General features: G+C 52.1%; 1 protein-coding gene across 1 annotated transcript in view; it reads left to right on the top strand.

Moving 5' to 3' along the window:
- Positions 1–19,704, top strand: part of MEOX1 (mesenchyme homeobox 1) — a 21,504-nt gene extending 1,800 nt beyond the window's left edge. The window contains exons 2-3 of the mRNA XM_040497705.1: positions 16,070–16,242; positions 17,771–19,704. Coding sequence (XP_040353639.1) covers positions 16,070–16,242; positions 17,771–17,893 — 296 coding nt within the window. The 3' untranslated portion in view covers positions 17,894–19,704. The remainder of the gene's footprint in view (positions 1–16,069; positions 16,243–17,770) is intronic.
- The last annotated feature ends 218 nt before the right edge of the window (positions 19,705–19,922 follow it).

Here is a 19,922-nt window from a genome sequence, read left to right as displayed (position 1 = left end):
TCCGAGATGCTGCAGGAAACACGTTAGCTCTTTTGGGTCCCGCCAGTGTGTGAAGTTGGTACAGCAGGTCTGATCAGTATCTCCGTCCTATACGCGTGGAAAAGGAGAGACAGAGTTTGAGGGGAACCCTGCTAGAATGGAGTCTAGATAGTGACCCACTTATCTGGATTTGCCCAGGACTTTTCCGGGGCTAGCATTGAAAATCCAGCATCCCGGGGCGCCTGGGTGGCGCAGTCGGTTAAGCGTCCGACTTCAGCCAGGTCACGATCTCGCGGTCCGTGAGTTCGAGCCCCGTGTCGGGCTCTGGGCTGATGGCTCAGAGCCTGGAGCCTGTTTCCGATTCTGTGTCTCCCTCTCTCTCTCTGCCCCTCCCCCGTTCATGCTCTGTCTCTCTCTGTCCCAAAAATAAAAATAAACGTTGAAAAAAAATTAAAAAAAAAATAAATAAATAAAAATAAAAAATAAAAAAAAAAAAAAAGAAAATCCAGCATCCCAGGAAACCCCTCAACCCCGGGCAAATCTGGTAACCCTAGAACCGAGCTCAAACCCTAGACCTCACACCCTAAAGCCCGCACCCTTCAGCAGATTTCAAACAGAATCCTCATTCGGAAATATTCACTCTCCGTGCTTAAAGAAGCCCCTCAACACGCTCACGATGGATGATAGTGACCACAGGCCTCCTGGCTGCCTGATAGGAGGGCCCTTTAAATCTCCAGCTTTAAATCCTGAACTATTCCTAGCCCTGGCTGGAGATGTGCCGAGATGGGGCACTTTCTGCTTCTCCTGGCCAAGGGACTCTCAGCAACTTGGCTCTGTGCCCAGTTGAAGAGCTCTTCCCTCCGTGGCGCCTGCCCGGTACCTCCCCTGCCCACATCTTCCCCCGATGCATCCAGCCACTTTTTTTTTTTTAAGTTTATTTATTTATTTTGAGAGAGAGCGCACATGAGCGGGGGGAGGGACAGAGAGAGGGGGAGAGAGAGAATCCCAAACAGGCTCCGCACTAAGAGCACACGGAGCCTGGCGCGGAGCTGGGTCTCACGAACCTGCAAGATCATGACCTGAGCCAAAATCAAGAGCCGGTGGTTAACCGATTGAGCCACCCGGGGGAGGGGGAGGGGCTGGCAGCCGCTTTCCAGGGAACTGGGAGCCGAGGCACCAGAAGGCACAGGCAAGGGGCTGGGCTGAGGCAAAATCATTCTGTGTTTCAGCCAGACCCAAATGTGTCATCATTGCTTCGGGCCAGTGGCCTGTGGCACTGCATTAGGGAGTGAGCTCCCGTGCCAAGCAGGTGACCATCCCAAGAGCACAAGGACACCCTCCACTGAATGCCCTGCAGCTCTTCACAGGGTCAGCCTCTGGTGGGGGGTGGGGTCGGTGCAGATTCTCATGGGCCCCGGGATCCCGTCCGCCTGGGTCCCCTCAGGAGCAGCAGCGTTGGCAACAGCAGTCGGGCAGGGCACAGCAAGCTGAGTTTCATTCATTCTTAGGCTTCCCAACCCACTCTCTCCGTTCAGCATGGGAATCTTTACAGCCCAGCTAGTTGCTTGAGTCTTTCCCTTTGGAATTGAACTGGAGGGGGCCGAGGCAGGAAAGATCAGCTTCTTAAGAGCCCGAAGAAAGGGGAAAGCAGGTGAACAAGGTTCATAGCCAGCTCTAGGAATCTGGAATCCAGCTCACGGGAAACAAACCCAGAAAGAACCCGCATCCCACTCCACTGATCCTGAGTCACGGCTTGCATTCTCTGTTTAAAATTCTGATATTTTGTTCCGCAGGGATTTTTTTTTCCACATTAAGTTTTTAAATTATTTATTTATTCTTATTTATTTTTGAGAGAGAGAACACAAGCGGGGGCGGGGGGGGGGGGAGGGGTGGGGAGAGAGGGAGACACAGAATCCAAAGCAGGCTGCAGGCTCCGGGCTCCCAGAGCCCGACGGGGGGCTAGAACCCACGAACTGCGAGATCATGACTTGAGCCAAAGTCGGACGCTTAGCCAACTGAGCCACCCAGGGGCCCCTTAACTTTGATTTTTTAAAAACGTTGCATTCAGATATTATTTCTCTTGATTACTGAGGGTTTGACACCACCTGCATTTTGCGCTGTGTGTCTCACATGCCCTTGCTAAACTATCTCTGAAGATTAATCAACCATGGATTAGAAATGTGTTCTCCATGGGGCGCGTGGGTGGCTCAATTGGTTGAGCGTCCGACTTCAGCTCAGGTGGTGACCTCACTGTTTGTGGGTTCACGCCCTGCATGGGGCTCTGTGCCGACAGCTCAGAGCCTGGAGCCTGCTTCAGATTCTGTGTCTCTGTCTCTCTCTCTGCCCCTTGCCTGCTCACACTCTGTCTCTCTCCAAAATAAATAAGCATAAAAAAAAAAAAGAAATGTGTTTTCCAGAATTCTTCGTGAGGCAGGCAGACAGGTTGCGTGACTTTGGAAAACTTCTTAATTGCTTTGAGCCTCTGTTTCCCCAGCTGCAGAATGGTATCATAACAAAAGCACCTTCCATACAGAGTCACTGTGAAGGTTAAATGCACTGATCCCTGAGATTAGCACTGTGCCTGGCACATGAGTTCAATAAATAGCCACTCTGAATGTTATTAGGCCCATGTTTCCAGAACCAACCTTCAGAACATAAGGGGGTCGACGGAATTGAATATTTCAAATACACTGACTCAGAAATTGCTGAACTTGGGGTATAAGACATGGGAACGTCTTGCAGTTATCCCTGGTCCCAAAATCCAGTTGTCCTCAGTTAGGAGCTTGGACCCCAGAGTTCTGCTGGAGAGGTTGGGGGGTGAGTCGTGCCTGGCGAAAGGGCCCCATACTGGCCGGCGGAGGCGGCTTCAGGAACAGAAAGTTACTGGAAGTTTGTTTCAAGAGGAACGTTCTCTGCTCTCCCCTCTCCTTCTGCCAGTCCCAGCTGCTCCCCTATCACCCCCACTAGAAGTGGAGCTGATTAAATAAATGATCAGGAAAGCAGGGGTCTCTGGCTCCCACTCAGAGACCTTCTGTTGGTTCACAGCACAAAACTGATTTAGGAGACCAGTGTGATGTTGTCTTACCGCAAACACTCCCAGCCCCAGGGCCCATGGGTGTTAAAGATCCCTGCTGGCAGGGACAGCTGTGAGGCCACTGTTGTTTGCCCTCGATCTGTCGATCTGTCTTGCTACCGTGGTCGTCTTTAATTTATGGGAATGAGGGATTTCGCGGTGATTTCCTGGCGGGGTTCAAGGGAAGGTCGCGCGTGATCCGCCTGGCTGTAGGTGAATCCGATCTCCCGTCTGGGAGAGGTTCTACCCCCACCCCCACCCCCACCATGCTGGGGCTCAGCTCTGCTCGCTAGTGCTCTCACGTACTCCCCCTGCCTTCCTCAGACTCGCTTTGTCCTGTCTCCTTACTGCCTCCAGCCACATGAGTTCACTTGCCCTGCAAACGCACCCCCCTTTTTCTCCTCCCAACCTCATTTGCGGAAGAACTTTCCCTTGCTTCAAGCATCCTCCCCGTCTCCCACTCCTCTGCCTGTTGAAACCCTTCTGATGTTAACATCCAGCTCGAAAATCACCGCCTCGAAGAATCTTTCCTCTCTTTTTTTTTTTTTCCCCCAACGTTTATTTATTTTTGGGACAGAGAGAGACAGAGCATGAACGGGGGAGGGGCAGAGAGAGAGGGAGACACAGAATCGGAAGCAGGCTCCAGGCTCTGAGCCATGAGCCCAGAGCCCGACGCGGGGCTCGAACTCACGGACCGCGAGATCGTGACCTGGCTGAAGTCGGACGCTTAACCGACTGCGCCACCCAGGCGCCCCTCCTCTCTTTTTTAAAAGCTACGGTTCCCCTTGTACCTAGCATCATTTCAGTGGAAGCTGTTGCTGAGAAGTTGCAGCTTTTAGTTTTCACTAGAACCTGTGCTGATTTTCTAAATATATAGCTTATAATGGCACAGAGGAGCTCTCCTGAGATTTCTTACCATGGGACGTCTTGTATTTGAAATCTCCACTTTAAAAATTATGATCAGGGGCACCTGGCTGGCTCAGTTGGTAGAGCATGTGACTCTTGATCGCAGAGGTGTGAGTTTGAGCCCCACATTGAGTATGGAGATTACCTAAAAATAAAATCTTTGAAAAAAAAATACATACATACATACTATGATAAAAAAAAACACACACACACATAAATAAAACTTACCATCGTGATCATTTTTCTTAAATATTTATTTTTGAGAGAGAGAGAGACAGAGTGAGAGCAGGGGAGGGGCAGACACACACACACACACACACACACACACACACACACACACGATTAGAAGCAGGCTCCAGGCTCTGAGCAGTCAGCACAGAGCCCAGCACAGAGCCCAACACAGGGCTCAAACCTATGAACCGCGAGATCATGACCTGAGCTGAAGTCGGACGTTTAACCAACTGAGCCACCCAGGCGCCCCGAGACAAGTTTTTTTTTTTTAATGTTTATTTATTTTCAAGAGGTGGTGGGGAGAGGCAGAGAGAGAGGGAGACACAGAATCGGGAGCAGGCTCCAGGCTCTGAGCTATCAGCAGAGTCTGACATGGGGCTCAGACCCACGAATGGTGAGATCGTGACCTGAGCCGAAGTCAGACGCTTAACCAACTGAGCCACCCAGGCACCCCTACCATCGTGATCATTTTTTAAAATATTTTTTTAAGTTTTATTTATTTAAGCAATCCCTACACCCCGTGTGGGGCTCGAACTCACAACCCCGGGATCAAGAGTCACATGCTCCTCTGACTGAGCCAGCCAGGCGCCCCAAATCATGATCATTTTTAAGTGTACCGCCCAGTAGTGTTAAATCTATACACATTGTCCTGCAACAAATCTCTAGAACTTTTTCATCTCACAACACCGACATCCTAAATCCATTGAAAAACAACTCTCTCCTTTTCCTTCTCCCCGGGCCTGACAAATAGCATTCAACTTTCTGTTTCTGTGCCTCAAGGTGTGGGGGCGGGAGGAGGGGGTGGCCAGGGGGTGGGCTGAGGTGGGGCTGTACCATTATATTGGATGAAGAGTAAATCCGAACAGAACACGGAGTTCGTTTAGGCCAAAGTTAAACCCATTTCACTTGGCCTTTTAATACCAAGCGTTATTAAAGGCTGATCTAAAAAAAAGAGTTAGACTACTTTTGATATTTCGTGTGAGTGAAGTCACGCAGTATTTGTCTCTCTGTGACTGACTTATTTTACTTAGCACGATGTCCTCCAGCTTCATCCGTGTTGCAGCAGATAACAGGCTTTCCTTCTTTGTTAAGGCTGAATAATATCCCATTGTATGTATACACCACCTTGGCTATATCCATTCACCTGTTGATGGACAGACACTTGGGTTGCTTCCAAGTTGGCCATTATGAATAATTCCACAATGAACACTGGTGTGCAAATATCTCTTTAAGATTCTGCCTTTGAATTCTTTTGGATACATACCTCAAAGTGGAATTGCTGGATCCCACGGTAATTCCATGTTTAATTTTTTGAGGAACCTCCATACCCTTTTCCATAGCCACTGCACCATTTTCCAATCCCACCAACAGTGCACAAGAGTTTTTGTTTTTTTTTTAATGTTTATTTATTTTTGAGACAGAGAGAGACAGAGCATGAACAGGGGAGGGGCAGAGAAAGAGGGAGACACAGAATCCGAAACAGGCTCCAGGCTCCGAGCTGTCAGCCCAGAGCCCGACGCGGGGCTCGAACTCACGGACCGCGAGATCGTGACCTGAGCCGAAGTCGGCAGCTCAACCGACTGAGCCACCCAGGCGCCCCGCAAGAGTTTTGATTTTTCCACAACCTCACCAACACTTGTTCTTTTCTGTTTTGTTTGTTTGTTGGTTGGTTGGTTTTGGTTTGTTTGTTTGACAGTAGCCTTCCTAACAGACATGAGACGATAACTCATCATGGTTTTGATGTGCATTTGCCTAATGCTTGGTGATGTTGAACATCTTTGCATATGCCTTTCGGCCCGTTGTAGATCTTCTTTGGAGAAATGTCTATTCAAGTCCTTTGCCCATTTATTAGTTGGATTGCCTGCCTTTTGCTGCTGACTTGTAGGAGTTCTTTATATATTCTGGATACTAATCCCTTATCAGTCTATGGTTTGCAAATATTTTCTCCCGCTCTGTAGCTTGCCTTTACATTCTGTTGATGGCTCCCTCCGCTGCATAGACATTTTTAAGTTTGACGTAGTCTCATTTCTCTATATTTGCTTTTGTTGCCCGTGCCTCTAGTGCTATATTCAAGAAATCATTGCCAAACCTAATGTCATGAAGATTTTTCCCCGTGTTTTCTTCTAGAGGCTTCACAGTTTTAAATCTCATGTTTAGGTCTTTAAACTATTTTGAGTTAATTTTTTAATATGCTGTGAGTTAAGTAAGGGTCCAACTTCATTCTTTTGCATGTAGATATCCAGTTTCCCCCACATCATTTATGGAAGGTCATCCTTTCCCTACCGTGTAGCCTTAGCACCCTTGTTGAAGCTCACCTGACCATATATGTGAGGGCTGACGTCATAAGCATTCTGTTCCATCGTTCTACACGTCTGACTTTATGCCAGTGCCATACTGTTGTGATTACTGCCGATTTGTAATACGTTTTAAAAATCAGAAAGTTGTGAGGCCTCCCTCTGTTTCACTTTCTCAAGATTGTTGTGGCTGCTCAGGGTCCTTTGAGAGTCCATATGAATTTTAGGATGATTTTTTTTTTCCAGCTTTGCAAAAAATGCCGTTGGGATTTTGCTAGGGACTGGGTAAGTGAGGCCATTGTCAATGTAAATTGTTTCCTTAATATCCCTTTCGAGATTGTTCACTGGTAGTGGATAGAAACACAGCTGATCTTTGTGTGTTGATGTTGTATCCTGCAACTCTGCTGAATTCGTTCGTTAGTTCCGAGAGGTTTTCTTTATGGAATCTTTCGGGGTTTCCACCTACGAGATCGTGTCATGCGTCAACAGAGATCATTTTTACTTCTTCCTTTCCAAAATACATGCATTTTATTTCTTTCGTTGTACGTTGGTTTTGGTTGCTGCTGTTGTTTTGTTTTTGCGTCACAATTGAGTATGATGCTGGCTGTGGGATTTTCATATACGGCCTTTATTATATTGAGACAATCCCCTGCTGTTTCTAGTTTGGTGGGTGTCCAAGGATCCTTTCCCGACCTCCCTCTCCCAAGACACAGAACATGCCTCCTTTGTACCTCCACTTCTGCATCAAACCCAGTTTGCCTTTCATCCAGAGCTACAGCATATGGCTCCCTTCTCCCTAAAACTGAGGTGTCTGGAGGGCCAGAACGATAATTGGTTTCCCTTTGCTGTCTCCCTAGCACCGACTAGAACATTTACCACGGGAGGAGCTCATTCAATGTCTGGTCAATAGCCTCTGTTACAGCCTGGCATCCATCCATCCATCCATCCATCCATTCATTTTTCTCACCTTCTCTCTGAGAGTGGCTGTGCCACCTGGCCCCGGGGGTTTCCACCATGTGTGATGAACTCCTGTAAAATTCATCAGGACTTTTACAGTCTCGCTCAGGAAAGAGTATGCAGACAGCCGGACTTCAATCATAAAACCAGCCCAGGGTCAGGGCTAGTGCTGGGGTCAGAAAGACACAACGAACAGCCACTGGGCCGGCCACTTCTCTGCAGGAGTGCCCCACAAGGTACTCAGGTCAGCTCCCAAGTACCGGGGCCACCAAGGTTGGGAAGCAAGTAGAGCTTCTGTGGCAGAAAAATATGGTGGACTCACTCACTCCACTAGGACAGTTAGGGGGGCTGCGATGGCTGGGCAGCTGGAGGGCCCAGCTGTCATACGGATGTGTGGCTGTGTCTCAGGTCTAGAGGAAAGGGCACCTTTTCTAATTTGCAGAGAAGTCTCCTGTGGACTGGCATCAGCCTTGCCAAGCACCCCTCCTGGCCTTGGTCCCTCTCCTCAGAGGCGAACGCTGGCTCCGGGGATTTAGGGGCATCTCAGTCTGCCCGGGTTGCCGTAACAAATCACCATACGCTGGTCGGCTTACACAACAGACGCTTATTTTCTCATAGCTCTGGAGACTAGAGGCCCAAGATCAAGATGGCAGCAGGTTTGTTTTCTCTGGAGGCTTCTTTGCTTGGCTTACAAATGGCCGTCTTTCTGCCATGGTTTCACATGGTCTTTTCTCTGTGTGTGGGCATCCTTGGTGTCTCTCTCTGTGTCCTAATCTCCTCTACTTACAAAGACACCAGTCGGATTGGATCGGGGTCCACCCTAATGGCTTCATTTTAACTTAATCATCTCTTTGAAGACACTATCTCCAAATACAGTCCCATTTTGAGGTCCTGGGAGTTAGGACTTCAACATATGGGGGAGGAGGGGGCAATTCAGCCCATAAACAGGAGGTATAAGAACAAGGGCAAGGTTCTAGCTGTGGCACCAAGGCTCCAGTTAAGTGAGAGCAGCATCTCAGGGGTGCATGACCTCAGAACTTTCCTAGCCCCGGGTCCTGTTGGCCACTAGAGCTTTTCCACTCAGAGCATTGTTTCTGGCTACAGAAAGATCCTTACATTCTTATCTTACACCTACAAGGAAAGACACTTTTAGGAATGAATCTTTATATTTATTTTAAGGTTTATTTATTTATCTTAAAAGAGCGTGAGTTGAGGAGGGGCAGAGTGAGAGAGAGAGAGAGAGAGGGAGAGAGAGAATCCCAAGCAGGCTCTGCGCTGTGAGCCTGACACAGGGCTTGAACTCACAAAACCGTGAGATCATGACCTGAGCCGAAACCAAGAGTTGGACTCGACCGACTGAGCCACCCAGGTGCCCCACGAATGAATCTTTGAAGAAGTGGGCTGTTTGACACAGGAAGAAGGAAATGAGGTGATAATGAAATGAACGGACAACCTCAGTGTCACTTGGGTCGCAGAGTACCATGCCGGGTGATGTCACATCCGTGCCCACCCTCCGTGCTGGGCTGCAGCCTAGTAAAGAGGGTGGGGGGAGGGGCTCGGGGGCTAATGTTAAGTGCACTAACAGGGCAGAGCTGGACGCAGTCCCAGATCCACAGCTTCCCGTCTGTGTGAGCTCCGGCGAGTGCTACACCCCACTGAGTCCCAGCCTCCTCTGAAAAATGAGGATCACGGGTCTACCTCGCAAGGTTGCTGGGGGACAAGATGAGATCGTAGATGTAAAGACACAGCCAGCACTTGGTAACCCTTCAATCCATTGTTTCCAAGCCCACAAATGAGCAACCCTTCTCTTTTCAAAGTCTTCCCCGACCCTGGCTGCATCCCAGGTCACCTGTGCTCAAAACCTGGCAAGGCAGGGACCCGAGGTCAGAGGGAGCCTTTGAAGCCCGCCACCAGCTGGCTCTGCCTTGTCTCTGAGGGCTCGTTGGTCCAGGGTCACTGCAGTGCTGGGCAGGGTGTGGCCTGAGGGGCACGCAACGGCTGCAGCCCCCCTCATTCCAACTCCAACTCCAGACACCCCCCCACCCCACCCCCACCCCCAGCGAGGAAGAAGCCTTAGGAGCCAGAGAGGCCAGTGTGGAAGGAGAGACAGGTACTCCACATCCCGCCTGGTGAGAGCTTCTGCCCCCCACAGTCAGGCAGAGATCAGGGCCCACATCAGGACTCGAGGCCTTGGCCATTGTCTGAACTCAGAGGCATCAGCACAAACCCTGTGCCTGAGTCCCCTCGGGCCCCAGACAGATACGGTCTGGAAGTTCTGCAGAAAGTCAGTATCCACCAAAGCAACACAATTCTGACCAGCATCTAACACAAAAGGGTCCGAAGAGTTCATGGGCTGTAAGAAGGTCAGCGAGGAGCAAACTCAGGCCTGCCCACCGTCCTGCCAGGGCGGGGGCTCAGGGGTCCCGCCCTACTCACCTATTTCTCTGGCTTGAATAAGTCAGGACATCTGGGCCCAGGGGGGTGGGGACGATTCCAGAAGCAAAACAGTTCTTCCTTCCCCTGCCGACCCCCCTGAAGCAGCGCCTGTCCCCCAGTGCCCTTTCTGCCCCCTGAGCTGGGCTTCCCTGGCCTCTGGCCAGGATTCCTCCCCCACCCCCTTCTCAGCCTTTTCTATTTCATGGTGTCCCTGTGTTCCTTGAACACAGTGGTGGAGGAACAGTGTGAGCAGTGGGGTCTGGTCCTGAAGCCCACACTTCCTTTGGTGACAGCTGAGGGCGACATCTGGAACTTATAAACACAAACAAAACCCAGAGCTGCCCGTGCCTCCCCCCCGCCCATCTCAGAGGCTTGCTGCTGCTCCCGGCCCTCATTTCCACGGCCCCCCTTCCCCTTCACCTCTGTGCTCCCTTATTCCACGGCCATCTACACTCCATCTCATCGCCTGTCGATTCCCCTCTCCCTCACCACCGCATACCCCCACTACCCCACCCCACCTGGGTCCTTCAGCAAGGACTATAGCACCAAGCATTTCCATTCCAGAACAATCTGCTTCTCTCCCAGGAAACATACTTTGAATTCCCCCCACCCACTCCTGGGCTCCTCAAAGAGGCTGCGAACCCTCCCCATGTCTTTTGGGGCACCCATAGGAGAGGGAAAGGGCCCGGACCTGGAGGTGGGTGGAGCTCACGGGGGCCCAGTGAGACAGGCAGGCCAATCCCAGGAAGCCAAAGCCAAGGACGTCCTGGGACACAAAAGTGCAACTCGTCTTAGGCTGGTTCCATCTGGGTCCTGTCTACTTTGATGCACTTTGACTCCTCCCGAAGTTGAAAAGTATCAGAACTAACAAGGACGTCAAAGGCCCGCACTGTGACAGCCCAGGAAGCCACGTTTGCCATTTTCAGAGGGTTTGCCAAGGTTTCACCTGCTGACAGCATGCCCCAGGTGTCTCCTCCCTTTCTCCTCCCTGGGGAGTCCCAGGGAATCAGACATGGACGCACAACGGACATGTCCCTGGAGTGAGCACAGCCTCTGTGCTCACCGTCCCCCCTGCACAATGCGACATATTGGCCGTAGCCCCAGACTGGTACCGGGGCAATTCCACCAAGCCTTTCAGTCTCTGGGTCTTCATTTCTTCATCTGTTCAATGGGCTGGTGTGTATCTTACCTGCCCTACAGAATAATTAAGAGGACACGACAGGAAGCAGCCCAAGATGTGGAAGAGTTTCCTGTCGAGGGAATCTGGGTTTGAGGTCTAGCCCTGCCGCTAACTAGCTGTGTCTTAGGCCCTCTCTCACCTACTCTAGGCTCCCTTGTAAATGGAAAGGTGACTGGAGATAGCTCTAAGCCTCTTCCAGTGCTACTGTTCTATGATTCTGCAGTAAATGTGAAAGCCCCAAAGATGTTTATCTCTGGGGAAAAGAGACCCATTGTCAACGGCAAAGTTGTTATTTGAATGCACAGCCTGTGGCTTTCTATCGTCTTGGACAGAAATTTATGGAAAATGGCCATGACAACTGGGGAGTAGGGATACAGGCCTCCAAAAAGGCATGTTCCCCAGCGTCTGTCTGAACTTCCTTGTAGCTCCGATAAAGCTGTCTGCTAACTTTAGGAAGGCCTGCCAAAACTGACAGCTATTTATGAAATAATTTACCTTGGATGGTGGAAAAGCTCACGGTGGAAACCGCAATCACACATACATCCTGTTTGCATTTCTCCGGGCACGACCGTTCCACTGGCTGGCTGGGAGGGTGGTGCAGGGGCCGGGCAGGGCGGGCCGCTCCTCCTGAGCCACAGAGGCAGGCCGGCGGAGCACCAGCCCATCCCTCTGCAGTCCTGGAAAAGGCACCCCTGCCCTGGAAAGAGAAGCAGGACCAGGACGGCTGGGGTGCGATTCTGATTGATGCTTTAGTTACTGTGCCTGGAATCATTCACTTCCCCTCCTGCCACCCCCCACCCCCACCCCCACTGCAAGGCTGACATAATAGGGGCCAGAGACACAGATCCAAGCAGAGATGCAGAGACATAGTGGAGACGGGAAAACAGCTAAAAGGCCAGACGTTAAAAAGGCATCGCTTCCACACAGCTCTGGAGACGGGGTACCTTGACAAGTCTCATCTCTAACCTCCACCGTGACTCACGTCTGCAATTTCGTCTCCAGGAGAACCTCTTCTCTTCTCGTGGTTCTTCCAGACGGAGCCTCACAGCACAGCCAGCGCCGTGCTAGGGGTTAATACGCGTTACCCGTGGCATTTTACCCCTGCTGATCGCCCGTGGATGTAGATATGCTTGTTTCGCAAAGGAAGGCAGTTCAGAGAACTTCAGAGAGTTGCCCCAGGTCAGAGAGCTCTTCTTCAGAGCCTGCTAAGGCCCAGATTCTCCAAGGAGAGAATCTGAATCTCCCATTCAGCTCCGGGAGGGGAGCTTTGCACACCAGAGGGAGGTAGAGGTTCCCTGGCACGGCCCTGACCTTTGGGCTGAGGACCTTGGGAAGACCAAGGACGGCCTTGGACCAGAGCAGAGAGCATGACCTCGGATCTGACTGAAGGGAGGAACTAGGGGCCCAGACAAGAATATTTGAAACTGGAGGGGCCTCAAGTTCAAGGCCAGGGGTTCTCAACAGAAGAGAGAGTAGGGAGGCAAGAAGGGGATGCCAGGCTGCATACTGGGGAAAGACCCTGACACCAGCTCCTCAGGGGCGCGAAGACCCAGCCCAGCCCCATGCTCCTACGCATGGGGAAACTGAGGCCCAGGGTGGGAAGGAGGCCCCCCAACAAAGGTGTACTCGCCTGGGGTCAAACTATCCTGAGGGCAGTGTGCATGTGAACTGTGCACGGGAGCTGGCAGACCGGACACCCCGAGCCAGAAATGGCTCAGGGTTTGTCCTCATCCTCTTTTTTCGACCTTGATGAAAATGGTGAACACAGCAGAACTTCCACTTCTGCCCCCCGTACTTCAGGCCCTTCTGTCATTTCTAACAGTGATGAAAGGTCTTCTTCCCCATTCACGGAATGGCTCGCTCACTCCCCAGCTCCGGCTTCTCTGCCCCATTACTGTTTCCCAGGCTGAGGCCCAGTGCCTAAATCAGGACAATAAGAGGAGAGGGGAGGTGGGCAGAGAGAGGTCCAAGAACCAGTCCAAAACCAACACAGAGGGGTCCTCTCCCTACCTCCCCTCCTCTCTCTTGGGTCTCCTGGGAGGATTATGTGCAGGACTGGGCAGGGGCGGGGCAGGGGCTGTTTTCTGGGGATTCCATAGGAACCCGGGCGCACCTGTGCGGGCCCGGAAGAAGGAGAGTGTAGGTGTGGGCCTCCATCCGGGACACGGCCTCCAGGAGCCCTGGATGTGGAGACAGGCGGAACTGCGAGTCCATTTCAAGCCGTGCCAGATGGATGATGGAAGACTGAGGCCAGCGTTGACCACCACACCTCTAGTCAAAGGGATCTGGGTCCCGGTCTCGGTTCTGCACTCCCCCCCTCCCCTCCCCCAAACACTGCTGGGCACCCTGGGCAAGTGCCTGGGCCTCTCCGAGGCCTCTTCCTCCTCAGTACACCGAGTAGGATTTAGCAAATGTTTAGCGAATACTGCGCCAGGTACAGGAGCATGTGGGAAAAAGCAGTTCCTGGCGGGGAGAAAGAGAACCCTGTTAATCAAATTTTCACAAATTTCACACGACAGTGCTAAAGGGGACAATAATACTCCTGGGGGTGTTTTGTGGAACGGATTAAATGCATCTGAGGACACAGAAGCCTTCAAGAAACCACAGCCCCTCAGATGGCATCTCGGGGAGCCGAAGAATTGGAAGAATACTTTTTTCTTTGTCATGCACTTTAAAGTCTCCAAAGCAGTTTCCACACACAGGAGCTGGTCCAGGCTTTCCAATAACCCTGGGAGGTAGGTGCTTTATTTCTGGAGGAGGCAACTGAAGCCCAGAGAGGTTAAGTGACTTCCTCAAAGGCCCCAGCAAGGAGACCAAGGACTCAACCTTGGCGCGTGAGTCGGCGGCTGGTTTTACACTCACTCATTGTGACAGGGAAGAGCTGGGAACCACTGTGAGCTGTGGGTTAGGCGGAGATGGGAAAAGGCCGGCCAGGATGTGCTCCGGAAAGGCTGTCTCCCCCCCCCCCCCATACGCCCCCCCCCCCACCCCGCGGCCGGAGGCTGCCAGGGCCTTCCTTCGGACTGCCTGGGATACCCGGCCCCCGGGGCTGCGCGTCCTTCCCCACCACCACCACCACCACCACCACCACCCACCCCCCGCCCACGTTCCCGCTTCCGGAGGGGTCTGGGCCAGCCTTCTCCAGAGCCCACGGGACAGTCAGTACAACGGCTTCCTGCCCCCTGAGCGCGTCCCGCGGGCGACCAAGCTCCAGGGAGATCCTGGTGGGGGCGGGGGTGGGGGTGGGGAGTGGTGCGCTCCTCCGTCTTCTCCGTTCCCGCAGGGGCGCCCGGATCACTTTCACGGTGCGCCCCCCAACGCGTCGGGAGCTGCCACCCCGGCCCCTCTCCCTGGCTCCTGGGCGGCGGGACCGGGACGCGGGGGTGGAGGGACTGGAACCCGAAACACGGACTGATGGAAAGCAAGAGAAGGCCTGCGGGGAACGACATCCAAGGCCGAAGTTCCAGAATGGAACGGGGTTGACGAGGGGTCTCCACCTCCCCACCTGTTCGCAATGTAGCTGCTTGGTGGGGAGTGTGCACGGCTTCCCTGCCCTCCCCCACCCTGTCTAAAAGCCCTCCCCCCGACACCCGCCCGACACACACACACACACACACACACACACACACACACACACAGGGATGCGGTCGTGGACCGGGCAGGAGGTGGGGGCGCAGTTTTCAGTAACGCACCTGACTCTGAGCCTAGGCCTCCTGGTCTGTGAAAGGACAATGAAACGAAAAGACTTCTAAATTTTAGAGCCCTGCAGGCAAAGTGGGTCCTGTAGCCATTCGCGGGACAGTGGCACGCGTGGGTACCTGTGCCGGTGTCTGGGTCTCCTTCCGGCCCCACCACCAAAGTGAAGGCAGACGCACCTCTCACCTTGCTCAGGAGAGAACATATAGTCCCTGTCGTTTGTACGCACTCTACAGTTTGTAAATCCTCCCTACAAGGATTTTACTTCAACAGTATGTGAGTCAAACTGCCTGGGTTTGAGTTCAGCCTCTGCCGCTGCCTGGCTGGATGAACTGGATGAACTTGCACAGCTTGCTCACCTTCTCTGTGCTTAGTTTTCTGGTCCATACGTTGGGGCTAATACAAGAACGCACCTGGCTGAATTATTGTGAGGATTAAGTGGCTGACACGTGTAAGGGGCTTGCTCCCGCCACCACTGTTGGCAGTTACGATTGAGGCCCTGCTGTGTCTAACTCAGAGCCCAGAACTTTCCAGACCTGGCCCCTCCCGGTATCAAAGGGGGAAAGAAGCTTAAGGCAGCACACTTCTCAATTTACATGTGCGCACAACTCCCCTGGGGATCTTGCTAAAATGTGATTCTGATTCAGTAGGTCGTGGGTAGGGCCTGAGATCCTGCAAGTCTGACCAACTTCCTGGCCCTGCTGCAGCTGCCATGGCATCCTATGAGAAGTGAGGTCTTAGAGCAGTGGTTTGTAAACTTGACCTTAAGTCAGATTCACCTTGAAGTCTTGGTAGGGGCCGCTGGGCCCTCCCCCTCCCCCCCCCCCCCCCCCCGACTTTCCGATTCAGTAGGTCTGGGAAGAGACCTGAAGATAATGCATTTCTGATCGTTCTCAGGTGATGGTAAGGCCGCTGAGGGCAGAGGGCCTTTATTTTAGAATCTCTTGCCCCACAAGCTTCTGGCCACTACTAAAGTCAAGCGGTTGGGGGTGGGGAGGATGGGCTGGATAGTAGAAATCATTAAACAGGGTGCCTGGGTGGCTCAGTTGGTTAAGCGTCTGACTTTGGCTCAGGTCATGATCTCATGCTTGGTGGGTTTGAGAGCCTGGAGCCTGCTTCGGATTCTGTGTCTCCCTGTCTCTCTGCCCCTCTCCTGCTCACGCTCTTTCTCCATCTCTCAAAGATAAATGTTATATATATATTTTTTAAAATAAGTAAGAAAGACAAGGTAAGGATGTCCTGACTCTTAAAGGATAGAAGGGAACAGAGGAGACCTCAGCGGCTCACATCTTCCTCTTTGGGATGCTTTCTCCCCAGACAACCCAGAGAGCCGAGGGAAGCCTGATGGCAGCAGCAAGGCTCGAAAGGAGAGGACAGCCTTCACCAAGGAGCAGCTTCGGGAGCTTGAGGCCGAGTTTGCTCACCATAACTACCTGACCCGGCTCCGGAGATACGAGATCGCTGTGAACCTGGACCTCTCGGAGCGGCAGGTGCAGCCCAGGGGCCCCTCCTCCTCCGGCCATCCCTTCTTTCCTCTGCTCTCTCGCCCCCCCCCCTACATCCCCCCACATCCCCCCACACCTCTCCTTTTTCTCCTCTCTGCCCAGTGCAGTGGTTCTCAACTGTGGCTCTACTGAGAATTACCCGCAGAGATCTGAATAACATTGATGTCTGGGCTTCACCCCTAGAGATTGTTTTCATTGGTCTGGGACATCAGAGTTTTTCAAAGGTCTTCTAGATGGTTCTCACAGGCAGTCAGGGCTGGAACCTCTTATCTGGTTATTCCCAAAGTGTGCATTGAAATCGTCTAGGCCCTTGCTTAAAATGCAGACTCAAAGGGGTGCCTGGCTGGCTCAGCCCAAAGAGCATGTGACTCTTGATCTTAGGGTCATGAGTTCAAGCCCCATGTTGGGTGCAGAGATTACTTTAAAAATCAAATTAACATCTCAAGGGTCACCTGGGTGGCTCTGTCGGTTAAGCGGTTAAGCGTCTGACTCTTGGTTTCGGCTCAGGTCACGATCTCATGGTTTGTGAGATTAAGCCCCACACCAAGCCCTGCATTGAGCCATGTGTCAGGCTCTGCACTAAAAGCGTGGAGTCTGCTTGGGATTCTCTCTCTCTCCCTCTCTCTCTGCCTCTCCCCCAACCGCTCTCTCTCTCTCTCTCTCTCTCAAAATAAATAAACATTAAACAAAATTTAAAAAGTCAAAAAAAAAAAAGGCAGATTTTATAACGCTGGAGAGCCATTTTGCAGTAATAATAAAGTGGGGCCAGGAATCTGCATTTCTAGTAAGTTCTTTAGCTGGTTCCTGGGCACACCCTAAAAAAAACTTCCTAGGCCTTTCATTCCGGGCTTTCCCTCAGAGCATTCCAGCCACACCCGTACTCTAACATGGCGTAAAGTCTTATAATAATATTTGATAGCAACTTTCAGTTGATGAAGGGCTCTGCTGGAGTGCTAGGTTTAGAAAGCTAAGATCAGGTCCTGTCTCTACCACTTTCTAGCCCTGTGACCTCTGGGATGTGTCTCCTAACCTCTCCAGGTCTCCATCTGTAAAACAGGGTCGTGACCACACCCTGCAGGCAGTGCTGAAACTCAGATGAGGGAGTAAGCAGCCCGGAGCTATCTAAACTGACTAGTGCTTCGTAAATGTCCCTGGGGAGGAGGGTGGTAATCCTCTGCTCCCAGACCCTTGGGTAACAGAAGCCGGAAGGAGGCGTGTTGCCACAGGAGGGGCGGGGCATGTGAAAGGGGGTGGGGCCAATGCCCAGTGCCTTTTAGACCCTGTCCCCAGACTGTCAGGCTTTCTTTGTCAAGAGACACAAGACAGGCCTCTGGACAGATTGATGTGTCCTCCCTGTCGTGTCAGTTCCTGGTGCCTCTGGAGGAGTGGGGCAGGGCAAGCAGAGGTTCAAGTTGGGGGTCCCTGGAACTACGACCTGCTGGCTCGAGCATCCATACAGGGAGGTAGTGGCACCTGCCTTGAAGTGACCAGGTTCCTTTGCTTCCTCCGCCAGGTCAAAGTGTGGTTCCAGAACCGAAGGATGAAGTGGAAACGTGTGAAAGGGGGTCAGCCTATCTCCCCCAGTGGGCAGGACCCAGAGGATGGGGACTCTGCCGCCTCTCCAAGCTCAGAGTGAGAGTCTCCGTGGAGGAACAAAAGACTGAGGACTGAGCCCCCTCCCCAACTACCCTCACCCCAACCCCACCTTCACCTTCTCCCACCCACCGCAGGGCCACCTCTCCACGTCTTGCAGTGACTCTTAAACCTGAAGCTGTCCAGCATTCCTGGAAGCCTTGAAGTTTCCCAGAAAGTTCTATCCAGTTTTGCTCTGCCCCAAGCCCTTGGCTTCCCACATTTCTTGCGGAATCCTACAGCAGCCTGACTGGACTGAACCCGAGCGAATCTGGGGAACAGCTCTGGGCACACCGTCGCTCAGGGTGTCTCGGCTGCTGCCCACACCTCCTGCTCCCACACCTCCTGCTCCCACCGTCCTCCTACACCAGCCAGACCTCCTCTCCAGGTCTGGACACCACCTGATCTGCTGGGAAAGGAGCCCTGGGACCAACTAGTGACCTGTGAAAGCAAATGTTCCAAAAGAAAGGTAACGACTAGGACACACGCACCCCCTGGACCACCCTTCCTTTCTGGGTTCCATATCTGAGGATATGGGGGCCTTCAGTTGCCCCCAAACCCCAGGGAGAGTCAGTGTGAGGAGGGTTGAGGACAGAAACTCAGTCCTCGTCTCCCAAATCTGTTGTCTGAGTGGCCAAGTTTATGACTGTCAGAAAACTGTCAGAAAAACAGGCTGGTGTAAGCGGTCCCCGCACCAGCCCGTTCGCGCTGACTTGACTGGGTGGCTGAGAACGGACCCAGGACAACGCTTCTTCAGAGTCCATTCAGGGATGCGGCTGGGACTGCTGAGCAGCTAGCTACTCCTTTTCAATCCACAGTTTTTGGACTGAAAACCTACCCAGACGCTCACACTATTGACTCGAGGGCTGGAAAGTGTCCCCTGTGTTCTGAGGATGAAGAGATCACTCTAGGGCCAGTGAGTGAGGACCTAGAAATGTGGATCCTTGGAGCGGAAGTATCCTGTGCCTTCAAAGGATGCTGTCTGCAAACAGGGACAGAAAAACAATCCCTCTTTCTCCATGGGATACATCGGAGCCCTTCTGATGTGTTCCACAATTGCTGTCATTATGGGAGGAGCTGCTAAGTTTATGTACGTGGACCGCCCAGATCTTCTGGGGTGACCCTCCGGGGACTGATGGCCAAACAGCCTGGGGCGACTGGAGCCTTCGAGAGAGACCTCGGCCTGCCTCGTACACTGCCTCCCAACACCAGCTGGTGTCGCAGAGGGAGGTCAGCAAGAGTTTGGAGCTCTTGTGTGTAGATTTAATCACTCACATGTAAAAAGAACCCCACCTCCCCATCCCGCAAGGACAGACGCTGGGGAAAATGGTTGCCAAATGAGATGGCTGGTTAGAGCATGTGTAATTTTTTTCTAAAGCATATTTCATATATTTTCTTAAGATGACATCAAGTTAACTGTGCAAGGTTAATTCACTTAGTAAGAAAACTCTTGGAGAAATAAAATCAATAAAAAAACAATGTTCCCGGGCCTTTTTCCTTGCAGAGCCACGCTCTCTCTGGGTGCAACCTTGTGATGCCCATGTGAGGCTCACCCAGACAATGTCTGGAAACAAAGAAAACGGGGAAGAAAGAAAGCACTGAGAATCAAGGTGCCCCCCCTTTAGGGTCTTCAAAATGTGGGGGTGCAAGTGTGATCGTTGTAGCAAAGAATGTTCTTCCATATGCAACCACATGGTCTCCATGTCCCCTTGTAAAATTTTAGCTGTCCGTGTCCCTAACCTGTGGCTTATAAAATCATTGAAGTTCTGTAAACAAAAGATGGGTTCTTTTGTTAATAAAGGAATCTTGACCATACGCTAAGCCCCCCTAACTTTTTTTAACACTCACTTATTTATTTTGAGAGAGAGAGGGAGAGCGTGAGTGGGCGAGAGACAGAGAGGAGGGAGAGAATCCCAAGCAGGCTCTGCACTGTCAGCGCATGCACCGAGAGATCACGACCTGAGCCGAGATCAAGTGTAGGACACTTAACCAACTGAGCCGCCCGGGTGCCCCAAGCACCCCTGACTTTTAAA

Source organism: Herpailurus yagouaroundi, unplaced genomic scaffold, assembly GCF_014898765.1.
Source record: "Herpailurus yagouaroundi ecotype Mexico unplaced genomic scaffold, PumYag 189, whole genome shotgun sequence".
NCBI lineage: Eukaryota > Metazoa > Chordata > Mammalia > Carnivora > Felidae > Herpailurus > Herpailurus yagouaroundi.
This window is presented reverse-complemented; position numbering and strand designations above follow the sequence as displayed.